Below are 26,367 nucleotides of genomic sequence, written 5' to 3' on the forward strand. Positions count from 1 at the left end.
GGCTACATCTTTATCAGCCTTGATTCTGTTGACCTAAAAACTTAAAAAGAAAGGCAACAGGCTGAATGCATATGTGTGGGATGGCTCAGGTCCCTACATAAATCAATTACTCAGAGGCCTCTCAAAGTGATGACAGAAAAGTGATTTATTCGATTCTCGAGAAGCGGGGCTCACCTGTAGGAGTAGGAAAGCCGAAGACAAAAATCAGGACAGTGATTTATAAACCCTAACGCAAGTCCCTCCTCCCCCCACTGACCATTATCCTCATTAGCTGAGGATATGGTCTTACATTCTAGACACGAAATCTAACCAATCCCTTTGAATTGAAGACATCGAGGAATTACGCAAGTTTTGTCGAATCATTGAGACCCCAGTACACCACACAGTTTTATACCTTATATGGAACTATTCTATTCCAAAAACACTGCAGCCCCGAGCCTCCAGGCCCCACCTCACCCTTGGGAGAAAGCCACAATCTGAGGAGTCTTCACCAAGTCTATCCCACTCAATGCCAATAGAAGGGACTCCTCCCTAACTCCCTAGTGGATTTTGGAGGGCATTCTTCCAGAAGAAAAGAGAATATTATTCCTTTCTTTCCCTATGGCTACGGTGCTAAAATGTCTGACCAAAGTCTATTCAATCAACATTTCTGGAGTGCCTGTTTTGTACCAACTTCTGAGGACACACAAAAAGAAGGAAGACACGAACCTTGCCTCACGGAGTGTGCATGTTCAGAATTATGCCATAACGCAGAATACGCCCTAACAGAAGGACAAAGTCTTCCCTACGGTAGCTTAGAGAAGGGAGGGATTACTTCGGGCTCAGGGAATTCGGGAAGGTGTCTCACCCAGCCTTTTCCCTTGGTGCTGTTTTGTTACGGGTTGGTTTTTTCCATGTTCACTCCACCAGGCTCTTGTTGGGGAGGGGAGGGCAGGGAGAAGTCTCTCTCAGTGAGAGTGGCTGTTTGGTCGGGTCAGCCATCACACATTTATTAAGCACCTCTTGTATACCGGCGTCTAGGCTAAGCACCGCAGATACAAAGAAAGGAAAATAAAAGCTCCTGTCCTCAAGAAGCTCACCCTCCCATGGGGGAACAACTACGCTCCAAGAGCTAGGTACAAGCACGATGGAGACGGGATCAATTGGGGATCCCAGGGGCGCAGGGGGCCCCCCAAGTCCTCCACCACAGTCTCTGGGACCGAGCTCACACAGGTCTGAGAACCACGCCAGTAAATGCGGACGGACGCTGAGGCGGAAGGGTTACGCCTAGGTGTTGAGTCGCGACAGGCATCGTGAGAGGCGCCCCAGGTATCGTGACAGTCGCGATAGGAGGCCCGGCCAACCTTAATTTTGCCATCTCCAGGAGCTCGTTAAACTGTAGAAGCCCGAAAAGGTTTTGATTTCTGTACCTTTTAAAATAGCGTGCTAGTATTTTTTTTTGGTAAAAAGCTGACTGAAGAAGCCCATTTTGAGGGCCGCTCCTCACTTTATGACTAAATAAAGCTTCGGTCAGGAAACTGGGAACACTTTGGGGAACTCTGGAGTTTGCTCTCCGCTTTTTAAAAAATCGTTCTTACTGAGGGTCATGTTGTTTTTAATTCTTCACAAGCCGGAGCTGTTCGTTGCCCTGGCGCCCTACTGACGAGGTGAAGCAGCGTCAATAAAAACACATGAAGGGCGAAAAGAAAGCTCGAGTGAGATTGGATCGGCTTCGAACGGCAGCCGCTGCGCAGGCGCGTAGAACGCTCGGCGGCGCGCGCAGAGGCCCGGATGGACCGCCGCGCTCGAGAAGGTAGCTTGGGGTTGAGGGAGGTGTGCGCACGCGCAGATATCCCTGCGGCTTCCGGCGCGGGCCCTTGGAGGGGGAGGGGTGCGTGCTCGCTCCCGAGGCCCGGCTGCGCACCCGAAGACCCCATGCGGTTTTCGGCGCGGGCCCGCTCTGGGCTTCCCTCGGGGGCCTTAGCGCGCCGAGGGCCTTCTCCCCTCCCCCCAGAGCCCGGCCAGGGTCCGCGAAGCGGGGTCTGGAGTCCGAAACCGCCCTTCCAGGGCGGTAGGGCCCCGTTCCGCCGGGGGCGCGGGCCGTGGCCAGCACGGCCAGAAGCGCCCCTCAGCTCTGGAGCCGGAGGTGAGGCCGGAGCCGCGGGGGGCCTCGCCTGGCCTGGGGGTCGAGGGGCGCCCTCCCGGCGGACCCTCTTTTCTGGGGCTCCGCCACGTCTCCCTCGGACCAGGAGGGAGGGGGGCGAACGAAGGGGCGGGTCGGCGGCCACCGGCGGGAAAGGGAAAGGAAGAAGCGGACGGTGTTGAGGAGGGGGTCTTCGCATCCGGGGACAAAGGTAGCCGGAAGTCGGGGCCGGCGGGCCCCCGTGGGGGTGGGGGGCAGAGCAGGCGAACCGGGGCCGGTTCTTCGGCAAGTCGTCGGGCGAGGTCGGGGCCAGCCCGCGGCTTGACCGAGCTTTTCCTCTTCGGGGTGGTCATGTTCGGCCCCGTCAGGCGGCGGCCGTGCTGGGGAGCTAAGGCCCGACTTGGCCGCGGGCCGCGGGTATGGAAGCCGCCACCTGCCGGCCTCTGGGTTTCAGGAGCTGTCCTCCGGCGGACCTCGGCGAGCTCTTCCCGTGCTGACCCAGGTGAGGGGCGCGGGCTTCTCTGATCGGGTCTCTCGCTTCTTCTCACGCCTCGTCCACTTTGGGGCCTCGGGTGCCATGGCGTCGGTTTTCTCACGCTTGTGTCGTCTGTGCTTCTTTTCCCGATTTTAGGCAAGTGTGCAATACCAGAATGTCTTCCGATGCAGACGGTGCCTTAAGCACCTCACACATGCCAGCTTCGGAACAAGAGACCCTGGTTAGTCTGCTTGTCCCCAGCGCTCTGCCTCCCTGCGCCCCGTCATCCGTGGGGGTTTCAGCTACAAGTGACGAAGCCCCGCTTTCCTAGGGTTTTCCTCTTGTAAAGTGGACCCCGATCCGATTGTCCCCCTCAGGCCGAAAAGAGAAGTTCCAATCCGACCGTGTAGGCTTGTTCCTAACGGGAGCATTAGCAGAGTGAGGTTCCCCCCCCCTAAATCTAGCGAAGGCGCTGAAAGTTAGGCTTTAAGTCTTATTCTTTCTCTTTCTGTCCTGTTCTGAGCTGTCCTGAGAAGTCTTGAAGTTTTCAGGTTAGGATGACTGGTCAAGATGTGGTTTATGGAGTCTTTAGAGGGAAATTAAGGACCTTTGGGAGCACTTTTTCTTTCTAAGTTTACATTTTGAATAAGAGAAGTCTTTGTCTCCTCCTTACCTGAGAAGTCGGTCCTTGAACCTAGGGTACAGGGCCTCTTGCACGTAGTAGACACGAGCTAAAATGCTAACTGGCCGCCTGGCATAAAAAGAGTTGATAGGAAATTTCAGAGGTTTATGATTCTATCATTATTATTATGTGCTTTGTTTTTGGTAAAAAAAAAAAAAGGTATTATAGATATCTTTTTACGAAAGTTTGTACTTACTCTGTTTTTATATTTTATTTTAAAGTTGATTTTTTCGGAATGAACATTTGCCTTTTAGTTGACTATGGAATAGATATTTCCATAAGTACAGGTTTTTCGGGTTGCATCTCAACCTGTTACCTCATCGTAGCTGCATAAATTGAGCAGTGTAATTGTTAGTATCTGAGTGGAAAAACCCCAGAAGCTCTCTGTTTAGAAGAGTGTACCTTTGTTTAATCGTGAACCAAAGGGTTGGTAAGAATTAGAACAACTTTTTTTTTTTTAAATTAGAACTACTTTCTGGTGAAGTATGAAGTATATTTCTTCAACAGACGCGGAGTACGTTCTGTTTGCAAGAGTCTTAGGTGCTGTGGGGGATACAAAATAGAAAAGAGAAGGTCTCAGCCCTCATAATTCACAATCTAGTAGACATTGACATGCTGAATGTTTGAGATAGGGGAGTCCTGAAAAAGTAATTTCAGGCCTTGAAGAACCACGTGAAACTTATGTTTTGGGGGTTATTTCATTAGGTTAAACTAAATCCACAAGGCTGTTTTTTTGGCTAAGTTTTTGACTTGGCAGTGGCAGGAGTTTAAGTCACACCCTTATGGAATAGTTTACATAGACTGATATCTCTGTAGCTGGAAAGGACCTTATAGGTCATCTAGTCTAACGTTTTCATTTTGCAGAGGAAGAAACTGAGTCACGGAAGTTGTGACATGCCCAAGGTCTAAGCTGATAGCAACTTGTAAAGCAGGGACTTGAGCTTAAGTCCTGTATTTCCCAGGTTTGGTCCTCTATGAAGTCAAGTGCCCAGGCCCTAAGGAAGCATTGTAGGGTAATGGAAAGACCATTGATCTGGAGGAGAAGAGCTAGGTTCTAGCTCCAACTCTTACAGGCTCATAACTATGAGGACTGATTGCTTTACTTCTCTGGACCTCCTTTTCCTCATCTGTAAAACTAAGAGGATTGTTTTGTAAGATCTTAGGATTCTGGATGCTGTGATTCTTTCATTCCTGCCTATTTTAGACTTCCATGACAGTCCATGATGTGGGTTGATCAAACTTAAATGTAGGTAATCTATAGTCTTGGGTAGATAGTAGATTAAGGACTGATAGGGACCTTAGAGGCCATCTAGTCCCTACTCCCTCATTTTACAGATGAAGAAGCTGAGACCCAGAAAGAGGTTTTGAACCTGAGTCCTATGATTCCAAATCTAGCACTGCCACACCACACTTTATGATTTCATGTATTTGATTATTTTACGTGGTTACATACTAAGAAACTCTTGGTTGTAGAAAGATTTTCCAAGTGTTATAGATGATGTTTGTACTTTATAGGTTAGACCAAAACCATTGCTCTTGAAGTTGTTGAAGTTTGCTGGTGCACAGAAAGAAACATTCACATTGAAGGAGGTAAGGTATATTCAGAAATTATGAAAGAAGTACATTGTATTTTGAGATGAAATACAATTAAATTTTTTTTGTTCAGCATAATATAACTTACAGTCATGGTGAAATAGTTACATTGTGGAGGAATTTGTTCAGCTGCTAGGGAGATGAGATAGTAGAAGGAATTTGACTCTTTTTGTAGGTGCGTAACACTACTTTAATATACTGATTCTACTACTCAGTGGAAAATACTAGCATCAGGTTTCAAGTGGAAGAGACAGGGAGGTCACAGAGAAGATAATGTATGTACTTGGAGTACTATTGAGCTAGCTTACCTATAGGCACTTTGTATAATGTGAACTATGTTTTAACTCATGATTTATCCTTTATAAATAAAATAGAAAGCATTATATTGGAAGCATTTCAACTCTGCCTACAGTGGTATTATATGCAAAGTTGTGGCCTTACTTCTTCCCAAATCCTCCTCTGCTCTAGAATTCTTTTCCTTTTCCTAAGTCAGCATTTTTATTCTCATCATGTTATTTAAAGTAATTTGGCACTAATGTGATCATTACACTATTCTCCTTCCCAGAGTAATTTAATTTAAAAAAAAAAGATCTTTTTAGTCCAAAAGGATGTCTTTTGGGATGTTGATGGGTAGAAGAGAGGGAATGAGACTTTTTTGCTGAGGCCTTTCCTTTTACTCTATGCCTATTATAGGTTTCACTATTCTCTGACAAAGAGAAAGGATGATCATATCAGTTGGTTGAGCGTGGGTTAGGGTGCTTCTTTTCCTTCAAGGCCAGTTTTGAAGTGAAGAGTTGCTTCTTAGCTTTTGTTCTCTAGGAAGAGGAAAGAAGAGGGTAGAAACTTAGAATATTTTTACCATTTTAACCTCCCCAACTAGGGGAATCGTTCAGCAGTGTGTACTTCCAGCCTGCGTGCTTCTTTTTAAGCTTCAAGTTAAATGGTATTGTTCGGGACCAATAATGTGAGTTTTACTTTTTTTTTCCCATTTCATATTCTGCCTCCAAGGGAATTTTAGTTTTCAGTTCATTGCACATTTCTTAAACATGCAAAGTTTTGAGGTTTCAGAGACAGTGAAAATAATCCTTGATGTTGAAGAAAGTGCTTTCTTTTGAGAGATTGGAAATACCCTATTTAATTAACTAATTGCAAAAGTAATTAGGAAAAGTGGAAAGGCTTTCAGAAAGAGGTGGCACTTAGGATGTACCTGGAAGGAGTCTAAGGCTTCTGGGCTTTAGCTAAGTTTAGAGAACCAGAATTAGACCAGTTTAACTGGAAGAGAGATGGGGAAGTAGGAACTGGAAAGGGTTTTGATTCCCAGGTTTGAGGAGTTCATCTACCTGGAGCATTTAGCACAGGAATGATATGGCTAGACTTTTGCTGGAAGATTATTTTGGCAGTTACCTGGAGGATGGTTGGGAAAGGGGAGAAATTGGAATAAAGGAAACCATTTAGGAAGTTACTGGAATAGTCCAGGCAATAGGTGATAAGGGTCTGAAATAAGGTGCTGACTATGTGTGTCTGAAAGAAGGGAATGACATAAGAGACTTTATGGAGGTAGAATTGACAAAACTTGACAACTGATTGGATGTGGAAAGTGATGAGAATCAAAGATATCTAAGATTGTGAATCTGGCTGACTGTAAGGAGGATGGAGCTCTCAACGGAAAGAGAAATTTGGATGAAGGACAGATTGGAGAGAAAAGATGAGTTTCTCTTCTGTATGTTTGGACATCATTCAGTTGGAAATGTTGTATGGAATCCAAGAGACTATTTCTGATGATGTTGATTTTGTAGTCATCTGCACAGAGATAACTGAATCCATGGGAGATTATGAGATGACTGAAAGAGGTCAAAGGGAGAAGAGAGGAGCACTCAGGACAGAATTTCGGGGACTTTATCATGTTAGTGGGTGATGATCCTGCAAAGAAAATTGAGGAAGATTATTTAGACTGGCAGGAGAACCGTAAAAGAGCAGGAACAGAAGGACAGAGAGGAGATTACATAAGAGGAGGGGGCATCAGCAGCTGTAAGTAAAAAACATGGAGGGAAGAAATGTAGCTGGGCTAGTGAGACTGTGGATCATAGGGTGTTTATTGACAGCTATAGCCTTGCAGGTGGAGAGGGAGAGCTCATACTTAGGAATTTAAGTAATTGTGGGAATCCAGGAAAGCAGTGAATTCTTTAGACATGTCTGTCCTGTGGTAACTGGAGTGAGAAGATAGGGACGTTAGAAGTCCGTGGTCAAGTTTTTAGTTTAGCCATCTTTGTCAGAACAAAATTCAATTCCCAGAACATGAATTTTTTGATGACTCATGAGAATATCAGTTTTTGTACTCTTAAGGCCCCCTTGGATGTGGGTAGAGTTTAACTTGCCCTCTCTCTGGGATCTCCTGGGGTTGTTCTCTGTTGTTGTTAGTGAGCAGATGATTTGTCTCGTGGTAGTGTGTTCGTAGGCTCTCGAGCTTTGTGATTGCAAAGGAATAGAAACTGACTACCACAGGAGAAAGATGCTAAGTCATCGTAGTTTAGAAAGCTCTTGTAATTTAGTTACTTTTGATGGCGGTATCACAGACATGAATCCAGAAGATCTATCAGCTTTAACTACACATCATTCTGGAACAGTTCTCTGAAAAACACGTTTTTATAGAAAGATTAAAATCTCACCACTCTTAACCTTGTCAGACCTTACTTAGTGAATTGGATTCTTAATAATTTTTGAAGAAGGATGGTGATAAGCTTGAGAGTATGCAGGAGGAGGGCAGTCAGGAAGAAGAGTTTTGAGTCCATGACTGCTGAGGTTTGGTGGAAAGAAGTGGATGTGTTTATCCAGAAGAAGCCACCTGAGGGATGTGACAGTGAAGTTCAAGCACTGTCACGTGGAGGAGGCACAGTCCTTAGTTTCATTGGACCACACAGGGCAGAACCAGGGACTGGGGTGGGGGGTGGGGGGGGAATTGCAAAGAGGCAAACTTAAGCTTTAAGAAAAAGTTTCTAACTGATCTCCCAGGGTGGAATGAGAGGTGGCAGACTCCCACTCCTAGGAGGTCTTCAGGCAGAGACTGAATGACTGCTTGTTGGGTATGTTACAGTTGGGATTCCTTTTGTCTCTAACTTGGACTAGAGAGCTGCCCTATTGCTCCCACTTCTCAAATTCTGTGTTAGGTGGCATCAAACCTATTCCTGAGAACTTCCTGGTAGATATGGTACAGAGGTTGATACTAATACTATATAGCCTGTTTGCTATATATATTTCAGATTGTGGCATTGATTTCTCTCTAGTCATAGATTTCATTTCTATTTCAGGTTTTATTCTACCTTGGCCAGTATATTATGTCAAAACAATTATATGATAAAAAGCAACAGCACATTGTCTATTGTTCAGATGACCTTCTTGGAGATCTGTTTGGGGTACCAAGCTTTTCTGTGAAAGAGCATAGGTAAGCTGTTTCTGTTGACTTCGTTTAGAAATCCCGTTATGACTTCAGGTTTGTTTCTTTTTTTTAACCTGTAGGATCATCTTTGTTTAGTGAAAGATTTTCTATAATTATATGTCATGCTAAACGTCATGAGATAGTCTTAGAAACTTGTATTCTTATGAAAACTCTTGAAATTTAATTCTTCAGCTCTGCATTTTTGTTTTCTCCAAATGCATTATCCCGTCTGTACCATAACAGGTTACTGATCACTAAGCCTGTAAATAGCTTACATCTCAACTACTTTTGAAAATGCCTATTTCCCGTTTTGACATGCTGCTGTGAAACTTTTGTTTTGACATCTAAATGTAACTTAGAGCCAGTGTTTTCTTGTAGAGTTGAAATTCATTACCTTGTTTGTACATGATTTCTGATATGTTCATGTTAGGTAATGTTTGATGCTGTAGCTGCTGTTGTGTACAGTTCAATTTTTAAGTGATTTCTGACCAGAAGTTTCATATATAGAAGGAGATTGAACATTCAAGAAAATTACTGATTAGGAAAATGGAAGTAAATAGAAACATTTTAGCAGGTAACTAGCTGGTAATGCTAATTTTCCTTCTCTTTTGGGAACTAGAAAATATGTAATAATGACATGCATGGTAGTCACCAACTGTTCTTTACATGTGCCTAGTTACTTAAGTGATCCTTGGTTCCTCTGTAGATGTTGAACTAATAAAACAAGAACATCAAGTGATTAGCCTAATGTGAATGATAAAATAGAAATGAATACAATTCCTTTGTAGGTTGGATTCTTCTCTGTGAGAAAGATTATGTTTTTTTCCTTGTTTTGACAAATCGAGAAGAAATAGTACTAAGAAGGATATAGTTCTCTAAATCCTTAGGACTCATAAAATTGTCTTCTTTGTTGGCTTACTTTAGTACTAATTAAGAGAGGTCAGTTCTTTATTAAGAGAGCATTGAACTCTGTCACTTGCGTGCTCTATCGGCCCTAATATGTTGATTCCGTTTGAAACTATTTAAATCTTGGATTATATTAATTTGAATTCAACCACTATGCAGATTTTTCATCACAGACATATTTTTTTATCTCTCTCCCACCCCCACCAGGAGATTGTATGCAATGATTTCTAGAAACTTGATAGTAGTCAATCAACAAGGTAAGTTGATTTTGAAAGAATTCCAAAGTATTTTTTGAATTGTTTACATTCTAGCATTTCATAACTAGTTTTCATTAAATGCAGAATTAATTATGTGGAGTAGTAGTTTTAATAATTTGATGGAATAATTTCATGGAACAGTACAAAGAAACTTTTTTTATGTAGTATTTTATAGCTTCTAAATCAGTTATGTGTAAATTTAAAATTAACGATGACCTTCTTTAAGTTGGAAATTATTGATTTATTTTGAAAGTTGAGTAATTTAGAAGTCCTTGGTTTGTAGAGGTAATCAATATAGCTAGAACTTAGAACACTGAAAAGTGGATTTTATGTCCTGGTTAATAGTATAATAATCAGTGGTCCCGGATGAGACCATTGAATAAGTATGTATCTTTTTGGTATACTAACAGAGTACCACATAGATCATTGTGTCTGAGTAAATGATAACTTGCTTCTCTGTCCCCAGTGTGTGGTTCTATTTCAGCATAGCCTTGTTAATTCAAGATTTTCCCGGGAAATCAGGTTGGTTTTAGCACTGACTAGAAATTCGGAATCACTAAACCTGAATTTCTGCCTTATAGCTGCTCCCCAGCCTCTACCTGAAATTCCTATCTAGAAGAAACCAAAGCTTCTTCCCAGGTCATCCGAAGACACAGCTGCAAGAGAAGACATATTCTATGTTCAATTAAAATGAACAAATATTAAGCACACTGTGTGAAAAGAAAAGGGCATTGGGAGAGGCTCTGAGAATACAAAGATGATCATAATAATTGAGATCTTTATATAATGCTTGAGATTAAAAAGCACTTTAAATATTGTTATCTCATTTAAACCTCACAGTAGCTCTGCATGTGCCTGGGTCTGTCTTTGGCCATGAAGTCTGACGGGTTAATGATTGCCCATGACCACATTCTACTTAGTGGCAGAAACAGGATTTAAATTTAGGTCTTCCTGACTCCAGTTTCAGTGTACTTTCTGTTGTGCCATGCTGCCTATGCCTTTGAAACTCATAAGTTGCTCAGGGATTACTTGTGACTGAATCTGCCCACTTCATTAGGGCTGGCCTGGAACTAGAGTTTTCCTGGGTTCGATTTTTGCATACATATTTGCCTGTGTGTTGTCCTTGCTCCCAGATTCTTTGTAGCTATAATATAGAAGCTACAGTGAACTCTCCAAATAGCTATTGGTGGCTTTATAACTATCAATTTCATTTTTCATCTCAGAAGGACATGTAGGTTAGAAGTGCTACCCTCGAGTGCTGTCATATTTGGCAGAAAAAGTTATGGAAGTTAAATAAAACCTTGGGCATATGGCATCTCTAGATGAGGGAATTTCCTGTTCCGTGAAGCAAACAGAATTTAGACATAACTCCTTAAGTCTTGTATAAGGAGTGGAAATTACCTTGAAATCAATCTTAATTTGTAGGGCAAGGATGTTTTTTGGCCAGTGAAATTTGTGTGAGTCTCTTGTGTGTAAAATAGGGAGTTCCTAGGTACACAGCCAATCCAAAAACTAGGAGACAGGAATCTCTACATATACTCGAAGATCTCTATGAGGTATTTCCCTGACAAATCATCATGGCTCTCAAGAAGCAGGTTCATCAGCTTTTTCATTTGGAGAAATGCTGTCAGGGTCACTCTGGTTATATGCCAGTCCCAGTTAGAGTAGTAAAGATACCTTTTGTCTAAGAGGATCTTGTGAAAATAGTTATTATGCTGTAAGAGACCACTGAATAGTTTATCTCCAGCCTTCTCAGTGTCTGTCTTTAATCTACAGTGTATCCAACCTCCTTATAGAGTAGAGAGGAGGTAATAGTAACAATTTTACCTGAAGGACAAAATTGTATATTAATTTTTCCATTTAAATGTTCTTTTGACATCTCAAACTCAATATGCTCCAAACTAAACTCATATTCCTTTCTAAGTTCTGACTCCAAATTCTCCTATTTATGTTCAGGGTATGAACACAAGATTAAGAATATGAAATCTGACAGTTGCCTTCAGATTTCTGTACAATATCTTAAATAAGTGGGAATGAAATGCTGGCTGAAGATGGGAGTGCAATCTAAAAGGCTAGTGACACTGTATTTGCCTACTTTCATGCAAATCTAATAAAAAAGAATTCAAGTTTAAAAAAAAAAATAGGGAGTTCCTTTCAGTTTCAGATTCTTAAAAGCAGACTAGTTTTTAGGTCTAGACCTAGATTGTTTATGCAGTTCCATAGGGCTTAGAAATAGAGGAAGTAAGAAGACTACTTTCTTCTACTAGGATACAAGCTATCACCAAAAGCTCACTGAAGCTGTGATCATGGGATTGTATGCTTAGAACCAGAAGGGACCACAAAGGCATGGTAGATGCCTTTCATTTTACAGGAAACTCAGGCCCAAGGAAATGCAATAACTTACTTAGGGTCACAATAGCACAATCAGTATGTGTACCAAAGTCCTCTGACTTGAAACCTGGCCCTCTTCTCACTGTACCATACTACTTTATCTGTTAACCTCATTCCTTCCTTATAACACAGTCTTTTTACTTACATAGCTTTGAAAAACTTCAGTAAAATTGTCACTCAAAACAAACTTGATGGTTACATATGCTTGGGCCTAATCTTGTTTCTAAAATATCAGAAAATTTACTTTAAAATTAAAATTTGAGCTACTAAATTCATTTTGAATTTATATGAGTCTTAATCAGTGATTTCCTAAATGTTTACAGTTATATCTTCTCTTTGGTTTATTGTAAGTCAGAACCTGACTGTTACCTCCAAGTTCTTTCTGTGAAGCAACCTGGATCTCCAGCAGCCCCTATCTCCTTTTACCAGAGCTTCTACTGCTTTCCATCTTCCCAAACTTTTCTTCTTTGCAGCCTGAGCTTTCTCCCCATATCCTCTGATTACTGTCATGGCTGAGAGGTCCAGTATTGCCTGTATGTAGATAAAGTAGCCATCCATCTGTCCTCACGTTTCAATTATCTGAAAGAAAGTTACTCAGAATAGAGATTTGTGGTACTGTCTCCTAATACAGGAATTCAAAAATAATTATTACACTGTGTAATATAAATTTTAGAACTTTTCATCTGTCAAACCAAAATACATTTAATATGTTAATGCATTAAAAAACTTAGTATTTGGAATGATTTTTCTCTTGTTTTTATTTCTCTAATAATTTTTAAAGCCTTTGTAGGGAGCTATAGAGATTGTTGTCTTCAGATATTATTTTCTGAGTTCTTAAATATTCTTGTTTTCTCAAAGAAAAACATGTAAATTTATGCGAACATAGTGGGCTGTTTCACTTCATGTTTGTGTTAATAATAATAATGACTGACCCTTAAAATGTGTCTCATATTATCTCATTTAATCTTTCAACATTGTGAGGTAGGTACTTTACATACTATTATCCCCATTTAGTAGAAGAAACAAGTTTAGAGAGGTTAAATAACTTTTCCATGGTCATACAACCTCTGAAATTTAACTCAAAATCTTAATCGAATTTTTCATTTCTAAATTTTCCGGGGAAAAAATGCTATTTTAAAGAAATATATTTGTGCCAGCTCTTAGGAGCATATTTGACAAGAATTTCAACTTTGTAAGAGGTTCATGTTTTGCATTTCCCAATTAAATGGCTTTTCTAAACACCTAATTTATATATTTTTTCCTAAGAATTTGCTAGTCCAGATACATCAACAAATGAAGCCAGCTGTCAGCTTGAAATCGGAAGTGATCAAAAGGTGAGCTTTAACCTTTCATTTTCTACTACAGTAATTCATTTGCCCCGGAAATTGTTTGACTTCTAGCTGACTGGTATTCTTAAGCTTAGTATTTATTTTGCATCTGTGTTGAATACTTAGGAGTCTATTCAGGAATTGCAGGAAGAGAAACCATCACCAAATCTGAATACTAGACCAACTACCTCATCCAGAAGGAGAACACATAGTGAAGCAGGTACATGGTGATATTTAACTTAGTTTCAAAATTTTGTTTCATTTCTCCCTTGAAATTAACTTTTGTATTGATGGTGGTTGCTTGAAGGATTTTTTTTCCTTTGTTAAGTGGATGGATCTCTGTTCTTTCTTTTCATTCTCTGTTGATATATGATGTGGGCTCATTTATTTAAGGCTGGCTAATTATTTTCTTTAAACTCTTTCTCATTTTTTTCTCATTAAAATGTTTTATTTTTACTGCAGTATATCTTAAGTATAGTTTTTCCCAGTGGCAGGTAACTTTTCATTTGAGAAAATGAAAAATGAAGATATCTTTGAATAGAAAATGTAAAAGGAGAAAATTAGAAATGTGTTGAATCACAAATATGCTTATACAACACTTATGCTTTATTGATTTTGTACTTCTGTTATTGTACTTCTGTAAAAACATTTGAGTATATACCCTCAGCGTAGTACACTGTCATATAAATTGCTTACATGAAACTATTGCACTGATATGTTACATACGTTATAAAAACACAAAAATAGAAGTTAAAGTATGACAGGTAAAGGACAATAGTTAAACTTTTTTTATTAATGGTACATAAAATTGCAATACTTAGAGTGAGAGCAGTTGAATATGTGCTTTATTATCTTTGAAAATCTTGATAATTCAAGGTAAAACATGAATGATAATGGATTGAGATCCATCTTTCAAAGATTACGAATAATTTCAAAGGATTTTGATTGATTTTCTGTCTTATTTAATTACAGTTCATTGTACTGTCATTTTCATTTTGTAATTTGGCTGATGAAGGAGTAAGAGGAATGACATCCCTGCCATATTCATGTTCATTTGTGCTCGTGCATTATTAATATTATCCTCAATCCATAGTTTCTTTGCAGAAATCTTTTTAAATCACTTGTCTATTTTGCAAAGGTTAGTGTAGATAAACCTAGATAATACTGTAAATCCACTCAGCCAGGAAAACAAACTGCAATTTGTTGTAATAATGGGGAAAGCAAATCAGTGAATGAGGGCACTAATCTCAACCCTTCTGTGTGGTATATCTCTCACTGTTCCCTTAGAACACCTCACATATCGTGCTATGTGACCCATCTGAGTGAGGATATTGGTACTAAGTTGTTTATTAAATGTTAATAAAGCTTAATTTTGCTTTTTTAAGGTATAAATAAATGTTAGTAATTTTAACATTTTTACATCTCAATGGTTTGTCTTGTGCGCACAAGTCATTGCAGTCATTGGCAACTATCTTGGCCTGTTTTAAATCATGGAGGTAATCTTTTGTTTAAAAGTAGCTCTCACTTATATTGATATATCCTGCTGAAGAAATAGGATTCTGAAGAAGTTGAAATGATGAAAGCCACCTTAGCGATAATTTTTTTTTATTTTTTGAGATGCCAGTGATAAAAGTTCATATTCTAGAATACAATATTTATCAACATACAGAGGAGTTGAAAGAAGAAAATCTCTTTAGTGAATTTTATAAATCATTACTTGTGGAGATACAAGTCTGCAAAAATGATATGTTTGATGACCTTTTATAAGACTCATTTGGAGGTGTTTTGGTAGATGTTTCTTTTCAGACGTGTTTGTATGTTACTGTTACCTTTTAGTCCATATGCCTATAATTTTAACTTTTTGGTGAAAAAATTGTCAATGTAAAGGTACACAGAACACTTTCTAGAATTATTATAATTGTATAAATTAACAGTTTTTTCTTTTTTTCACCAAAAGAAGAAAATTCGGAAGAGTTGCCTGGTGAAAGACACAGAAAACGACATAAGTCAGATAGTATTTCCCTTACATTTGATGAAAGCTGTTCCCTGTGTGTCATAAGTGAGATATGCTGTGAACGAAGCGGTAGCAGTGACTCAACAGAAATCCCTTCAAGTCCGGTAATCATTTCTTGTTAAAATAGATTAGCTATCTTGTCAGCAGAAATGTAGGTAAAGGGGGTTTGAAAGAAGCTCTTTTTCAAAGGACAGGAGTATGGGCTTCTGAATTTGTGATAAGATTTTCCCTTTAAGGGGAGCGACTGTGTAATAACATCCACTTAGATGTAGTCTTGGGGATGGAGAGTTAGAGATTTGATGATAAAATTAATATTAAATGTGATGAAAGATACTTAAGAGAATCAAGCTTATATGGTTTTAGAAACTTGTAGCAATTCTACTTTAGTGATTGTAAAAGTTAAAAAAGCCAGGGCAGAACCCCCCAAATTTCATTAACCTAGATATTTGTAGCTCTTCCTATGAGTCTGAGCACCATAACTGGTATATTTCCTAGTTTTTTCAGTTACTAGAATTTGCGTATTTTCTTGGAAAGCTTAATCATAATTTAAGGCAATGCCTATACGTTTCAGCCACCAGCAAGTATGTCATTGTCCATTATTTTCAACACCTACCACATAGGTGACGTGGTAGGTTTGGAAGTAAAAAAGGGCAGATTTAACTGGAAGGAAGGAAATACGGATGTGACATTATGTATGGTAGGACAGTATCAATCTTGGTTTTTATTGAAATCTATCACATTTCATTAAGTACCTACTGTGTGTTGAGCATGGTGGGAGATATAAATCATGGCTTTGGTTTCCACTTTATCCAATTTATCCATCTAGCTGAAGGCCAGTGTCTTTTATCTTTGAAATTAGCTGTATTATTTTAACTGTTTTCCTGGCTATCTCACTATGTAATTATAATAAATATCCTTGACACAGTCTTTTATACTATTTATCAGAGGACCATAGGCTGAGAGTTAAAAAATAATTTAGAGATCCTCTAATCTAACTCCTTTCCAAATCATGAATCCTGTTTCCAGTATGCCTAATCATTGATTATTTAGCCTAAGTGAAGATTTCCTCTGACAGAAAATCCATTAGTTTTTACGTTGGCCCATTTCACTTTTAAATATTCTCAATTTTAGGAGATTTTTTTTCCCTTAGTTTGTACTGAAATGACCTCTCTGTAATTTTTTATCAATTTGTCTTAGGGGGTCAAGCAAAACAATTATGATCTTGCATTCACATAACAATGCTTCATGTGTTTGAAGATTATCATATCCCCTATAAAATGTTATCTTTTCTAGGCTAAACATTCCTATTTCCTTTAATGAAAAATACAATGATTTAGAGTACTCCTCCTGTTACAGTTCTACTCCTGGTTGAATGTTAACTTTTCACCATTTCTTCAAAAAATGTCATACCCAGAGCTACATATAGTACTTCCAATATAGTCTGACATGTCTGTCATAGTATAGTGTAATTATCATCTCCTTGTGCCAGGACACTTGGGTCTTTTTTTTCTTTTTTGTAGTCTTACCCTGTGATCTTATTGATGTAAAGTCCCAGGTGAGGAGGCTTCCTCTATTAATACAGATTAGCAACTGTTCTATAACTTAAAATCATATGGAATTGCTTGGGACACTGAGTTCTGAGACCAACTCTGTCTACTACTGATTCTTAAGCTGGTATTCATGGATAAATTTCAGGTTGTCCATGAGCTTAGATAGGGGAAGAATTACATATTTATTTTCACTAATTTCCAAATGAAATTTAGCATTTTCCTTAATTACTTAAAAACATTCTTTTGAGAAGGGGTCCATGGGTTTCACTAGACTGCCAGGGTTTGGAGGGCATGATACAAAAAGGTTAAGAAGTTCCATGCTACCTCTCCTTGGATACTTTTCCTTTCACTGATAGTAGGAAGTTTTTATGACTTATTTTTCTGTTCTTCAACTGGTCTATTGGAACTCAGAGCCTTGATCAATCTGTTGGAATTTGGAACCCTCATTGCTCCGTTCAAACTCAGGCTACCTTCATTGAACTATTAGAAGCTGGGCTCAAAATTTACCCATTCCGACTTGGATCCCAAAATTCTACCCTCACTTCAAGGGGCAGGCCTTGTGAGAAAAAGGAAAGGGTTGTAGATTATTGGTGTATGCTGAGCCTGTCAAAGGTCCTTTTTACTCCTAGATTTAGGGGTTGGAGAGAATAAAGACAGGAGGAGTAGGGCAGCCTTCCTGGGTCAGAACTGAGAGAAGGGGAGGGCTGATTTTTAGGGCAAATAGGGATTTAATCTAGGTATTGTGAAAACATTATTGGGGGAAAGAGACATGGGGGCTGTTTGGAGAAGGGGGATGGCAACTGAGGGAAGAATCCATTTTCACTAATAAAGGGATAAACCAAATAAACCTTGCCTTGAAGTACAGCTGAATTGTTTTGAATAATGACTTTTATGGATTTTTTATGTTTTTACATTGCCACCATTTCAGTTTATAGCTCCTCTTCCCTCCCAACATATATACAATGAGCCCTGCCTTGTAACAAAGAAAAATGGGTAAATAAAACTACTGTCAGCAACTTTTTGACAGTAGTCTACATCATTCCAAACCCACAGTTCCTTATCTTCTCAGAGAAAGAAGAGAAATATATTTATTTTCTCCTTGGGAAGGGGAGGAGCCCATACTGATCATTAAATTTTTTGTGTTTGTCTTTATTTTAGTGTAGTTTCAATTTACGTTGTTTATCATTTTTATATATATTGCTTTTTGGGCAGCTAGGTGGCACAGTGGGTAGGGTGCCAGGCCTGGAGTTAGGAAGATTTGTCTTCCTGAGTTCAAATCTGACCCCAGACACGTACTAGCTGTGTGACCCTGGGCAAGTCATTTTAACCCTACTTGCCTCAGTTTCTTCCTGAACTGTAAAATGAGCTAGAGAAGAAAATGGCAAACCACTTCAGTATCTTTGCCAAGAAAACCCCAAATGGAGTCAGGAAGAAGAATAGGACACAACTGGACCACAGCAATTTATTATTCTCCTGTTTCTACTTATTTCATACTCTGCATTTCTTCATTATCTAGTGTTTTTTCTCTAAATTTCTCATATTTATTGTTTTTTATGCTACAATAATATATTATATGTTCATGCACCACAGTTTGTTCAACTGTTTCCTCAGCTAAATGGGTCCAGTTTTTGAAACCACAAAAAGTGTTGCTATGATTGTTTTTGTGTATGTGAGAGCTGTTTGTCTCCCTCTCCACCCCCCAGGACTATACTCTTAAGCATTGGGATCTCTGAATCAGAGATTATGAACAATTTAGGAGAATTTTTCTCCTACATTTTATTCCACATTGTTTTCCAGAATGGTTGGACCAGTTTGCAGGTCCATCAGCAGTGCTGTCTTCCTCATAGATCCTCCAGCATTGACTCTTTTCATCTTTTGTTATGATGATTTGCTGAGTATGAGATGAAACTGCAGAATTGTTTTCTTTGCATTTCTGTTATTAATAGTGATTTGGAACATGTTTTTGTATGCTTGTTCACAGTTTGTAATTCTTTTGAAAACTTGATATTGACTGCTTAACTATTGGGTAACAGCTCTTTAGATAATTTGTGATTATGATGATAATAGCAGCTAGCATTTACATGGTGTTTTAAGTTTTGCAAAGCATCTTACAGACATCTCGTTTTTATGAACTATTGAATACAATGAATTTTCCCATTGATAACTTCCCTTCTTATGCATGATCATTGTTTTATGATTCAGAACCATTTGGTATCTGTGATTGATTGGTGTTAAAACAGGCTTTTGCATCATCAGGTAATTTAGAACTAATGAATACATGCTGTTGATTTCCAAATGTAACCCATCCCATTCTCATCCCTACCCAATTCATGCCCAAGCTCATTCTCCATCTGGTACGCCTATCCTACAAACATTGGCAAACTTATTTGATTGGCCGTCGGGCGTTATCTAGGCAATATTTTAATCCACTATTTTTTTCCAATTGTGGATTTTTAGACCAGCCTCACATTGGTGTGAGTTTATTTGAAGTTTTGTGTAGTGTTACAGGGGATGATGCAAAAAGTACAGTCATCTGATTAGAAGCATTTGGATAGGCTTGTAATTGATAAGGAATCCTTCATTCAGACTTGATGTAAAGTATATTTTTCATGATGTCTTGTTTGCTGTGAGTCTTATGTGATTTTGATATGTGCCTCCCAGATGCACATCTGAGGAGACTTCAAGTCTCCATTGTTTTGTTTTGTTTTTTGAGTCATATTCTTTTAAATCACTGAATAATAGGCAGGCATGATGATGCACATCTATAATCCTTGCTACTGGGGTAGGTTGATGGATCCCCTTGATTTCGGGAGTGCTGAGCTGCAGTGTGGCTGAAGCTAATGGTGTGTGCTAAGTGCAGCACCAATGTGGTCAACCTTTGGGAGTGGAAGACCACCAGGCTGCCTAAGGAGGAGCAAAGTGGCGCAGGTCGTAGACGGAGCAGAGTGAAGCTTCCATAACAGTCGGTTTTGGATCAGGCTTGTTTAGTGGCTGCTGTATGTTCTCCGTCTTGGACTGGTTGAGGAGACCCATTCTCCAAAGAAGAAAATCAGTGAAAAATAAATAGTGGTGTATTGTGTTCTCTGTATCTTTGAGTCAATAGAGTTGACTGTAAAGTTGTGGTCTTTTGTAGAAAATTGTCTAAGAAAATAACGCTTAAATGGTTTTTGTTGAGGTTACTATTGATGTGAGCATGGACTGTTGTGACCATTTGAATAAATGGGGTGCTAGTTGCTGCTGTTTTCTCAATTCCTTCCTTTCGTTTCTCCCCTACCCATTTTTGCTTTTTGTTTTTTGGGAGCAGGGTAAGAGCAAAATCCGTAACTTTTTCAGTCTTTAGGAATCTTCACCTCTTTTGATTATCTGCTAATTGATCCTTGAGTGCTTCAGGAATTGTTTCCTGTAGCATGGATTTTTTCTGTGTCTAATTGGCCATTTCTAATGGCTCCCAACTTGTGGTTTAAGTACAGTTGTCACTTCTTCACAAAGCCTGAATTGAATATGATGATTTCATATCTTTTTCATGGGAATGATATACTACCATAAAAAATCCTCACAATTCTGCTATTTTACTTTTTTTTGATTCCATCTGGTTTTATCTGCAAATTCATTCAGGATGAACTGGCTTAATCTGGATCTCACAACATCTTTGTTGGATTGTTTTCTTAACAACTTTTCATTGTTTTGAGGTAATACTGCTTGTAGTTTTCCAACATTTTTCTGTAGTTTTACAGTTGAGTTTGTATTCAACTTGTATTGCCCTTGGCTGCCATTTGAGGTAGTATATACCTGCCAATGAGGTAGTATTTGCTGGTTGAAATACTTTATGGGCTTTTTTTCCCCACTCTTTTGTTGTGATGACTGTTGTACAGGAGTTGAAATTTTAAGAAATGTGATTAATGAACTTCTGTGAAGATGGAGGAGTAAAAGATCCATGGAGAACCTTCTCAGTATCCCAAATGAGCCAAAAATTGTGTCAATAAATGCCTGAAAGGGTGAAAAACACTATCATTTTTCAAGAGAAAAATTTTGGGGGAAAAAATTCAAGGCTTAATAAACATGAGAAAAGGTTCTGATACAATCAAAATGAATATAAGAGTAGAGACATAAACACCAGACAAATAGAATGTATAAAATACAAAACAGAAGCATTAATCTTTTTAGGACACAATGGATATTGGAACAGTGGATGTAGTAAAGGAATTTAAGGAAGAAATGAATTTAAGAAAAATGCCATGGAGGAGCTGAAATAAAATGAAAAGAAACTGAATGAGAACTTTCCTGAGATTTCTGAAACAACAGCTTAGAAGTATCTGAAGAAAAAGGTAACATGTTTAAAATAGAATTATTTCCCTGGAGGACAAAATTGAAGAAACCAAGAAAGGGAAACATGCTCAAAAAATTTCACAACTGGACAAAGATTTAGAACAGTTGGATAAATTGTATCTGGAAGCCAGAACAAGGCAAAAGAATATCAGAATTCTCAGTTTCTGGAAGCTGAAGAAAACAAGATGACATTCTGGGAAACTATATAGGGAAATCTGAGAATATATTGAAAATGAGGGACAGATTATAAGTTAATGGAACAGTTAATCCTAAGGTAATCTTGCCTAGATACATCATTGTTAGACTTCACGACTGCCCTGATAAAGAGATGATTTTGCAAGTCACTGAGAAAAGCATCTCATACCAGAAAACATCAGTTTGAATTATATAACATTTCTAGCAAAACAAGAAAAAGGACAGAATCTGAAATAGTTTAGTTCTAAAAAATTAAAGCTATAAAATTTCATCCCAAATCCAGTTTAGTTTTCCATTTGTGCTAAGTTTCTAATAGAATCTTTTTGAAGACAAAAAGGTGGTCATTTTGAGTCTACGGGGATTTCAAGGATTTGTGGAGGAGAGAGCCAGTCTTAAGGCAGCTTTGCAACAAGAAGGCAGATCATCGTCAAGGTATGAAAACCAAAGTGAGTTTTACAGTTTAACTCAATGTAATCACTCTAGGGAGATCGTTTTAGGGGTGAGGGAGAAGGGAGGAGGGAAGAAGAGAAATTGATTATAAGCATCAAAGGTGAAGAAAATGGAGAACAAACGACAAAGAATAGGAAGAGAGGAGAAAGGGTAAGCACTCTTAATACTGATCTCAAAGGGGAGGAAGAGGGAACTGGAATTTTTAGAAAACTAATAGAACTTAAAGAGAGCCTGTTTGTTGAGTGCGATTGTTGTGTGTTAAGGTTGGAATCGGATTAAAATGAAATAAGGGCAATTTTATCCCTTTTACCTAAATGCTAATAAAATATAATTAAGGACAGACCAGAATTGAGATGAGAGATTGGGCTAGAAATGGTGATATCCAATTTCTTAAGTCTACTTTATGTGTTCTGGATTTGTAGGAGCTACTGTAATTGTATGCAGTGTCTATACCTTTATCCTTTTTGGATGCTTACTTCAGCCTCTGCTCTATCTGGTCAACTGATTCCACAGACAGCTGATTTGATGTGATTTGTTTCCTGTCTGTTGAAAAATGGCAAATTTAAATTTTTAATGTTTCTTGCCCTGTTTAGTGCCTTTCCGGCTCTTCTAAACGACTGTACTTAAGATTTGTATGAGAATTTTTAGGAGTCTACTTTCACTTTGGCTTTTAATTTTTTGATCATAAGCCATATTTGCCAGTGTAGTTTTCACTTTCTACCTGTGTTCACTTGTGTATTGAAGTTGTTGAATTTCAAAGTCTATATTGATTTATCTTGAAGAACGTTGTCAAGTTCTTCAGTAGAATTTCTCTACTACTCTCTGTAGTAGATATTGCGACATAAGCTAGTTATCTTCATGGTGGTATATTTGCTTATGTTGATTTTGAGAATCTTTTGAAATAATTTGAGTATACAATGAAACCAAACACAGCCAGCTTTTTTATTCATAAGCTACTCATCCATGTAGTTGTGACCTCTTTTATGTATTCTATTCATACTTAATAGTTAGAATGTCAAAGTGGATGTTTTCAGTTTCTCCCACTGATGTCAATTTGTTGGGCATTAGACATAAAGCATAATTTTTTTCTTGCCAGATTGAGAGTCTGCCCTTTATGTCCTATGCCAAAAAAAGTCACATAGGCAGCATACTTCATTAGGAATAGGAAATGCCTACCAGCTTGCAAATAGATAGTGAATTGAATGCATGTCGTTTTGAATCTTTCCCTTTTAAAATGCTTTATAAATTCTAAAAGCTGAGTTGCAAAAGAATATTTGAGAAATAATACTCAGCTCAGTTATAAAACTGCAGAGATTAAAAAGGTATACGCAGAGTTCTTCAATGAACCATTGTTATCTTTTTAAAATCTCTGAATAAAAAGATATAAGGATGTTCTTTCCTTCTGGTTCTTTGTTACTAACTAAAAGCACTGTTGTCAATATTTTTGTATATATGAGACATTTGGAAACTGTTGATTCCTTTTAGTATGATTGACATATGTAGCACCCACCTTGTAGCTGAGATACAGCATTTCAGATAGCGTAGAAAATAATATATGGTTTTAAATTGACATCTAAGAATCACCTTACGATTCTGGCAATAATTGAAGTACAGTAATCCAGTTTCTAGCTTAACACATTTATGTATTATTTAAATGTTTTTCTTCCATTCCTTGGTAAGGTAGGTATCTAATTAGGCTGATCTATTAAGGTGGATGTTAGCTGGGGAGAATCAGCAAACTCATCCTACCTTGAGTTTGGTTACTCCTTTTTTCCTTTAACATGCGATCAGCTGTAAGTCCAATATGCAGGCCAGTCTCCTGAGAGGCACTTCTTTAAAATTTCTTAATTCCTGCTTTTTCTTAAAGAACTTAGGAAATAATAGCAAATGTTTTGCTGCCCATCTTCACCTTTACCCTCCAGTAAAATAATGAGATTAGAGCATAGCAGCATTCTTTCCTTGTTATGCATTTAAACCTTCATTTCTACTTCCAAAATTTGTAGTGTAGAAAAGGGGCTAGGATTAAATTGCCTAAAATATTTTATTCTCTTAACTAAGGGCTAAAATTCTCTCAATATGCAAGAAGTTTAAAAAGATTATTTCCTCAAACTCTCTTTATATGGCTACACACTCAAAATTTGTAACCTGGCTGGAATCATTTTTGTCAGGGAAAAATTAGACGTGATTCTAACTCATCTGTATAACAGACAAATCATAGTGATTCAAAAGGGCAGGGGAGGGGAGAAGAGAAAAGAAGGAAAGGCTTTCTTTGAGGGAGGGTTGGTAAATTCATTGGTTGGAATTCTCCCCCAAGCTAGGGAAATGTGACATCAGTCATGCTGGCTACTGAACTGGCTGTCCTTACCTGCTGCACTTAGGACTGGAGCTGTACAAACTTGGTACTATTTTCATAAGTGCCAGTGCTATATTATTGAATTGTATAGCTGCTGGTGCCATAATCAGACTGTGTTACAAATGAAGAATGTGGACTTCTAATAGCATATGGCCATGTAATTATAATCAAGCTTCTAGAGTGTCTCCAGCCACCTCTGGATGATTGATTAAAGAAGTGGTATGCTGAAAACAATTACCCATTCCACCTCTGCCTTCTCTGGGATATGGCAGCATCCGCTAGGGACTGGCTGATCATCTCATTAAAGTATTTTCTTTAAGTGTGATCCTTGCATTTTCTGTGCAAAGATTCAAAATCCGTGGAAGCTGTGGTGGTTAATGAGTGTCATATAGTTTCCATTGATTTCTTCAAGAAGATGTTACTTGCATTTTTCATAGGTGATAGAATTGAGAAGCAAGAAGGGACCTTAGAAATATTTTAGTAGACCTCATAATCCAGATGAGGAGACTGAAACCTAAGCAGTTAAGTGATTGGCCTACAGTCACTCGGTTGTTAATGACTGACCTAAGATTCAAACTCAGTTTTTCTGACTTCCAGTTCTTGACACTCAGCTATGTGACTAGATCTCATTCCACAGTAAGGGTCTTTGTCACACCTGCCTTGGTTAACAAATTTAATAGCTCTTTGGCTCAGAGTCCAAAAACTCATCTTTAAGCTGTACCTTGTATAAGGCACATAATAGTGATGAACGTTAGTTTCTCCTGATTTCTGAAATGTTCAGAGATAGCTGGGAAAGGCAATTGTCTCAAAATTGAGAACCTTTAGCAGGATTTTTTATAAATAGTCTCAAATTTAGACTATTTTACATAGCCAGTTATTTGTATTTTCTGGGCAAGCCCTCTGGTAAGTGCTAGAATTATGTAAATTGGACCATTCTTTTACTTCTCCAAATTCAACCTGTAATCCTATTTATTAAACTGTATAAAGTTTATGTTTCTAAGTCAACAGATTAAAGACCCAAGTGTGCACAAGTCATGTACTAGTTCTGTGGGGGAGGCAAGAAAGTATAGAGGACTGTCTTTGTCCTCAAATACATAATCTTTTGGAAAAATTAGATAGTACATCTGTAATTCAGTAATTCAAAGGAGACAAATAATTTTCAGATGTGTGATTGGGAAGGTTTTCCAAGAATATGGAACTTGAGCTGACCCTCAAGGACTGTGGAGGAGTGGGATGTGGTTGGGGAGCAGAAGAAGGAAACATTTCAAATAGGAGGAAAGGTTAAAGCAAAGGCTTGGAGGTAGGGACAGTCTGCCTGGAGAGGATGGTTCATTTTGAGGTTATCAAGTGTAAGAAGAGCTTTAAATATTAGCGTTTTTGAAGGCCTGGAATGTCAGGATAAGGAGTCTAGGTTTTGTCCAATTTTGTGTAAGGAAATGACAAAGTGTTTTTGGAAGAATTAGTTTGATGTGCTGATTGGATTTTAAGGTGGGGGCGGGATTGGACAAGTAAGGGAGAGCAGTTAGGAAATTGTGGATCGTTTTTTTTTGCTTGAGTTAAAATTCCTTTTCTTTTGTTTAGGATATTGATACTGGTGTATTAAGTGAAAATTCAGATGATTCAGTTTCAGACCAATTCAGTGTTGAGTTTGAAGTTGAGTCTATTGATTCAGAAGATTATAGCCACAATGAAGAAGGACAAGAACTCACAGATGAAGATGATGAGGTGGGTTTTTTTTTTTTAACATACCTGCTTAAGAAATAAGTGAAGTGTTTTCCTTGTTTTTAGTGCATTCTGTACAGCAAATTGAAATGTTAATCCCGATTTTTGAATGTATTGGTTCATTTAAAATTCCAGAAATTTCTTTATCTTTGTCTTCATCACCCTTCATGCATGAAAGCAAAGTCTGTTTACCTTGTAATTCTGAGAGGTAGCTAACACAAGCAGTATCATTCTCATTTTGTAGATAGAAGTTTAGAAAGGTGAAGTTACTTGCCCTTGGCAAGTTGCGGAGCCTGTCTGGGCTCTGCTCAGCTCCAGTGCTGTGCTTCTGTTTGCTTGTGGGTCAGCTCTTCATTTTCGAAACTCCACTTCTAGTAAATCTAGGGAACTTGTTTAGATAAAATGAAGTAATAGATTGGTATTAATGGAGTTGTTGGGCCTTGTTTTAGATATCCCAGGTAACCTTATATCAGGCAGAGGATAGTGACACTGACTCGTTTGATGAAGATCCTGAAATATCCTTAGCTGTAAGTATAAGATTCTGATTTCCTGCGATACAAAAGCAAATGA

At 38.5% G+C, this 26,367-nt stretch overlaps 1 protein-coding gene across 4 annotated transcripts in view; it reads left to right on the top strand.

Annotated features, from left to right (window-relative positions):
• Positions 1–2,529: 2,529 nt before the first annotated feature.
• LOC140516579 (E3 ubiquitin-protein ligase Mdm2-like) overlaps positions 2,530–26,367 on the top strand; it is a 29,328-nt gene continuing 5,490 nt past the window's right edge. Inside the window, exons 1-9 of one of the 4 annotated variants that reach the window (XM_072627515.1) lie at positions 2,530–2,624; positions 4,795–4,869; positions 8,178–8,311; positions 9,419–9,468; positions 13,126–13,193; positions 13,314–13,407; positions 15,145–15,305; positions 25,657–25,800; positions 26,247–26,324. In XM_072627515.1, the coding sequence (XP_072483616.1) occupies positions 8,205–8,311; positions 9,419–9,468; positions 13,126–13,193; positions 13,314–13,407; positions 15,145–15,305; positions 25,657–25,800; positions 26,247–26,324 (702 nt within the window). In that variant the 5' untranslated portion in view covers positions 2,530–2,624; positions 4,795–4,869; positions 8,178–8,204. Of the gene's footprint in view, positions 2,625–2,759; positions 2,839–4,794; positions 4,870–8,177; positions 8,312–9,418; positions 9,469–13,125; positions 13,194–13,313; positions 13,408–15,144; positions 15,306–25,656; positions 25,801–26,246; positions 26,325–26,367 lie in introns of those variants that run through there. The other 3 variants (XM_072627511.1, XM_072627514.1, XM_072627512.1) reach the window with 3 other exon arrangements.

Source organism: Notamacropus eugenii, chromosome Y (genome assembly GCF_028372415.1).
Source record: "Notamacropus eugenii isolate mMacEug1 chromosome Y, mMacEug1.pri_v2, whole genome shotgun sequence".
NCBI classification, from domain to species: Eukaryota; Metazoa; Chordata; class Mammalia; order Diprotodontia; family Macropodidae; genus Notamacropus; species Notamacropus eugenii.